General features: G+C 44.1%; 1 protein-coding gene across 1 annotated transcript in view; it reads right to left on the reverse strand.

Moving 5' to 3' along the window:
* LOC147882922 (prohibitin-1, mitochondrial-like) overlaps positions 1-5559 on the reverse strand; it is a 41631-nt gene extending 36072 nt beyond the window's left edge. The window contains exon 1 of the mRNA XM_087400550.1: positions 5281-5559. Coding sequence (XP_087256676.1) covers positions 5281-5454 — 174 coding nt within the window. The 5' untranslated portion in view covers positions 5455-5559. The remainder of the gene's footprint in view (positions 1-5280) is intronic.
* Between the last annotated feature and the right edge of the window lie 441 nt (positions 5560-6000).

The raw sequence follows: 6000 nt of genomic DNA on the forward strand, positions 1-6000 counted from the left end.
TGAGGCATCCCGTGATGTTTAAACACTAGACATAAAGAGTCTCGCCATCTAATTTGCTGTAATTTTCTTCCATATGGGACTAAAGTAGGTTTGCTTGCTGAATCTGCAAATAATGGTCCATATCCCATCATGTCCCGATGCTGTGCGAGGAAGATCGAAGATAAAATCCATGGCAATGCTTTGCCACAGAACACACTTCTAAAGAGCTCACTGTGCACACATAGAGCAGACCCAAAGACCTGAGAGGTAACGCCGACCAATACCGAGACCTTGATGCTGTCCACACTGACAATGTAGGACGCTTCTGCAAGGCAAGGGAGAGGTGCTGTCCACCAGAATGCAAGGTTATTGCGTGAGTGAGAGAGTGAAAGCTAGGAGTGACGGATCCTATAAGAGAGCTAAGAGATGACTGAAATAAAGAGTTGAGAATGAGCTGTGTAAAACTGTAAGAGATAACTGTAAAGAGCTGCTGAAACAGACCCCAAACCTTGCTCCGTTCGCTGTCCCGACTCCCCGTATAATGTGCTGCGTGAACACCTTCCCAGAGGGCTTAACTGATGCCGAACGCTAAGGCTGGTCAGAGAGCCACTAGGGGTGAGTGTCGGGCTGTTCAGAGGGGGCTGAGGAGGAGCTGTAGGAGGCTGAAGTGCTGGGAGAACTGAATGAGGGAAGAGGGCCTGGAGGCACCCTATTTATAGGGCTTTTGGGGCTGGTTGACTGGTCCCTTGGCCCCATAAAGGCAGCCCTAGGCCCCATAAATGGCAGCCCTAGGCCCCATAAGGGTAAAGGCAACCCTTCCCCTGCCATTCTCTTCACTTGTTCCAGCCCTGAGGGGGCCCAGAAGGGCTCCTATCCTAGGCTGGACCTAAACCTATCCCGAAACCTAAGACGGAAACACTACCCTACCGTTCTCCACTGGGTACTAGTGAACAAGGACTGATCTTCTGACTTGACCTAAGGCTGAGAGATTGACTTACGTAGCTTGTTCCTGTGACTATCCCTGGACAAGGGCTCACAAAGTAGGGCTCCTATCCTAGGCTGGACCTAAACCTATCCCTAAACCTAAGACGGAAACACCACCCTACCATTCTCCAATGGGTACTAGTGAACAAGGACTGATCTTCTAACTTGACCTAAGGCTGAGAGACTGATTTACGTAGCTTGTGCATGTGACTGTCCCTGGACAAGGGCTCACAAAGGGGTCACAGCATACGACAAAATCTCCCATTAGGGAACTATTACGCACTTGTAGATGTAGCCAGTGTGTCACTTTGCACCCAAGTGCAAGGGTGCATGTGACAAATAGGTGTCCTTTTGTAAAGTTTGAGAACCCTCCCCGTTTATATCTAACTAGGACGGTAAGTGCTTGGTAGGAAGAAGACCTTGAGAATTGGGAGAACTTGTGCAGTAAATGAAATTTATTCTTTCCAAAGCAATCCAAAGAAGAGGTTCGCACTACTTGGAAATCTCAAGAAAAGAAAACAAAGAAAGGCTCCGAGAAATATATAAGGCTAAGTATCTCTTTTATGTTGATAAAGTTTGCCTTACAAAGATCAAACCCTTGTATGGTAATGCAAGGAGAATAGTGGATTGTTTTCTTGAATTTGTTTCAAGGAAACACTACTCATAAATGAGAAGTCTTTAGAGCCTGATCCGCTCAAGTATCGGTACAAGTGATCATTGGCCAAGTGTTTCTTTCTCTGATTTGGGAATTAAAGGTGAAGTAGCAGCCAAAGAAGTCGAGCAGGATACAAAGCCCTTGAAAGAAGCAGCCCGTCTTACAACGGAACTGTTGAGGTTATCTACAAGGAAGATGATAAGCAGAGTATGGAAAAACTGATGGATTTCTATTATTAGATTCTTATAACTATTTTGGAACACTTTCCTTCCACCACCAGCATAAATGGCAAGAGTCATGGCCTATGAAAGGCAAAGCCATCAACTACACAAGAAACAAGGGCATGGATTTGCCAAGGCAAAAAAAAAAGGGTCTGAATTTGCCAAGAAAAGAGGGCATATGGCTGCCCAGTGCTTGAAACGCCAAGAAAAAAGAAGGGCGTATGGCCGCCCAGTGCTCTACAAGAGTAGGAAATGCCAAGAAACAGAAGGGCCTATGGGTGCCCAATGCTCTTAAAGAGCAGGAAATGCCAAAGAAAAACAAGAATCTCCATATGGAAAGCAAGTGCTTTAGATGTTCTTTCTGCTTTGTTCACATGTACAAAAGCAACACAACTGAAAACCCTTAAATAAGAAATGACTGACTTTAGCCTTCCATTCCTCAAACTTACTGAATCCCTGAGATTTTATGTGCTATGCAAAAGACCCATTTCATCCTACTGAAATCATCAACGAAAATAAGAAAATACCCGACTTTGGGGAATGATTATGGTAGACACTTTTCCATATGTCAAAATGTACCTACTCCATCAGAATCTTGGCTCTTTGTCTAGTCTCCTTCGGGAATGCCACATGGTGTGCCTCCATACAAGCTTATGAACTGTTTGCGATGTATGAAAGTCCATCCACAAATCCATCCCTATACATCTCTAAGAGCGTCTTGTAGTTGATGTGACCAAATCTCTCATGCCACAATTTTGAACTATTTGCATGCAAGTGGCTAGCAATGCCCTAATCCTATACAATCCCTGTTCCTTTGTTCCTCATGCCATAAACTTTCATGTATCCTTTGAACAGATCAAGACTTCTCTATCTCCAAATTCTAGGTTCATCCTGTTCTTCATAATCTGACTACCAGAATAGCAGATTCTCACATAGATCATGTACGTAAGGAAACCTTTCCTCACCTAAGTCCTGTTACTGTTAGAGTTGAAGGGCCTCCTAAAGAGTAACCCTACATAGTAGAATGTATTCAAACTCTCACTGATCTCTTTCTTTTCTGAATCCTCACTCAGAAAAGTACAGCAGGAAAGAGAGAAGAAGATCTCAAGACGTTTATTCATCTACACGCGTGGAAAAGCAGCTCAGGAAAGAGCTAAACACATCCAGCAAAGATGTAAAACAACAATCAAGGATGATTGTCATGCTGAGATCTATAGGGACTTGAGTGCTCAAACACTCCTCAGTCTACATTGCCTTGGAAGGGCTTCGTGTGGCTGATACAGTGTGCAAAAAATGCCCCTATTTATAGGGGAGGACCGGCTAGAAGCCATCCCAAAATAAGCCAACCCAGCAGCTGATCAGCCCAACCAGACTACTGCCGACCCTGACCTGGTTCTGTAGCCACCTCTAACCTGTTGTTGGAGCTACTCTACTGCCAGGCCTATAAATAGGCTCTGGCAGCGCTGTACTGCCCTTCTACTGTGCTGCCACGCACTGCTGTGCATATATTCCTCCACACAGGTACAGACATTTCGCTCAGTTTGCTGATGCTGTACCAGCCCATACTGCAGTTCCAGGTAAGCCTACCTTGGTCTACTAACCCATTGTCCTCATATGGGGGCTCACGGTTGGTTCATGTTAGCCACTTGCTAAGCACTAACCCACATGCATTAACAACCTTAGACCCTCTTGGGTACTCACATTATTTATTAGCCACACCTTTGCATGTCCCTAACAAATTAATCCAAACAAATACGCCTGTAGGTCCATTGAACCTCCTAGTCGCCTCGAAACCCATCATCAAAGACCTTGACAAACAAATCCTTGACCGTTACTATTTCAACACAACTTAACCACCACCTATTTGTAATAACACAACTTAACAACCACCTTGACCGTTACTATTTCAACGCAACTTAACAACCACCTATTTAAATTTATACACATTACCAACCCACTTCCTATGGATTTTCTGTCACAGATCCATTTGAGGTCCTATTACATTCTAGTTTGAATGTAACATTCCTTTCCTCTCCAGGCATCAACATCTCCATGATTAAATCTAGGAATGCTCTCCATATTGTAATAAATGGATTCCCAAGTAGCCTTGGATAGAGGATGTCCATGCCAAGCAATAGTCGTTTCTGCACAGTCTAGGATTCTGCATGACTAGCTCTCAAATTTCCACTTCTTTCTCTAGAGAGTAGGGGAAGGGATAAGTTTGAGGTCACATCAAAAAAAAACTATGAGAATGATCATTTGGACTTATATAGCCCCTCCACAATCCCCACTGTCACACAAGGGTGCTGAGACAGCAAAGTGATGCTGATCAGCCTGGTAAAAGATAGATAGGGTACTCCTAGACAATGCTCTCTGGCTGCCATGATTGTTCATCCTCTGACAGTCCTTTCCATCTGATAAGGTACTCAATGTATACCTTGTTGCGAAGTACTCTACCTCTGAAACCCAGGTACTCAATGTATACCTTGTTGCGAAGTAATCCATCTCTGAAACCCACAATGCGTTCAAGGACATAGAGTATTGTCAAAGTGCAGCGGAATATACAGACAGATAGAGAGCAGATATGTAAGTAGAGAGAGAGCAAACTACGACTAGAGGGAGAATAGACTGCGCAAGAGAATACAAGAAAAACCTCTGCATATACTGCTGAGGAAACCTCCAATGAATGATTACGACCCAAGAGCTGAACTCGCCTCTGGTGGACTGAAAACTGAGGCAGAACAACACCTCTGAGTTCACGAGGAGTAGGCTGGACTGCACCTACAAACTAATACAAACCCAAGGCTGGAACTGTGCCTAGGAGCACTCCAATCTGAGGTAAGAGACACGCCTCAGTTTGATCCCACATCCAGGGCTGGAAACTGCACATACAACTGTCCAACATCTGCTGGAGACTGCGCAAAAGACTGCCCCAAGAACTATAGAGAAAAGGACAACTAGAGGGCGTACCTCTAGACACTGAAGCCAGAGTAGGAATGGACACAAAAAACATCCATAATAGCTCAGAAAGGATGAATAGGAATACTTCAATTTACATGATGAAGTTAGCATCATCCCATCTCACACTCAGTTGGCAGATTGTGGTTGGAGAAAAAAGATGCTTCAGAATCGGCCTAAATATCCATAGGCACAAGAGTTCTCAGTCAGCTTCTATTATGGTGTCTTACTTTCAGCATTCTATTATGGCCAGTTGTCACTTTTGGCGTACAACATGGCTGGATGGGGACGATTATTGCTGATAAAATTGGTCTGTATCATTGCATTCACTCTATCCGCCTCAGCTATATCCTCAAGACTGGAAAAGTGTAAAAACACGTAAAGGGCAATATTCTTCCTTCCGCTTTCTTTAAGCAACTTCTAACCATATTCTTTGCATGCATGATGAGCAACTCATAGTAAAAACAAGCAGGATTCCCGCACCTCTTCCTTGATACCGACAAGACGATTAAATACGATTGCACGGTGACCACCTTCAACGTTGTAGAGACTGTTGGTGAGTAAGTACAGGCCGGCACTGCCGAACAGGACGGACTTGCCAAGGTTCCAGAGAGGGCCGAGGTTGGGGAGCCTAGCATTGCGCCCGGCAAAATTCATGGTGTGTACACTCGAAAAAGAACACTAGGTCGGGTTCAAATCTTGTCGGGGACAAATAAGACAACTCAAATTGACTGGGTATTTCATCACCAAAGGCCTTCATATTTTAGCTTCGTGCCACCGTTATGATTTTTTGCCGGTAGGTTATACGCCGGGGGGTGGCGGGGTAGGTAGGTTATACTGGCCGGTGGCTCTTTTTCCTAAGTTAACTAGGGTTGGTTAGTCAGCCTTTAGACTACAGTCAAAACTAGACAAGCAAGAGCGCAAGAAAGCTCAAACACGAGTCAAAAAAAACATAAAATATAGTGTTGCGAGATTATGGGTCTTTAAGTGGCTTTTTGAGTAGCACGATGCCATGAGAAACAGTCAAAATTTAAATCTGTTTCTCATCACTTCCCTTGTTTGCCCTTGAAATTTCTTCATGCATTGATCACTTCCTATTTTGTCCTTGGCATGCATTCATTCATTCATTTATTGCGCTCTATGCTTCACAGTTCCATTTTCACGTTATTACCACCTTGAAATTGAAGTTAAATTGTATCACTT

This window comes from Dipteris shenzhenensis, chromosome 29, assembly GCF_047967505.1.
Source record: "Dipteris shenzhenensis isolate YYH24624 ecotype China chromosome 29, Dip_SZ_1.0, whole genome shotgun sequence".
NCBI lineage: Eukaryota > Viridiplantae > Streptophyta > Polypodiopsida > Gleicheniales > Dipteridaceae > Dipteris > Dipteris shenzhenensis.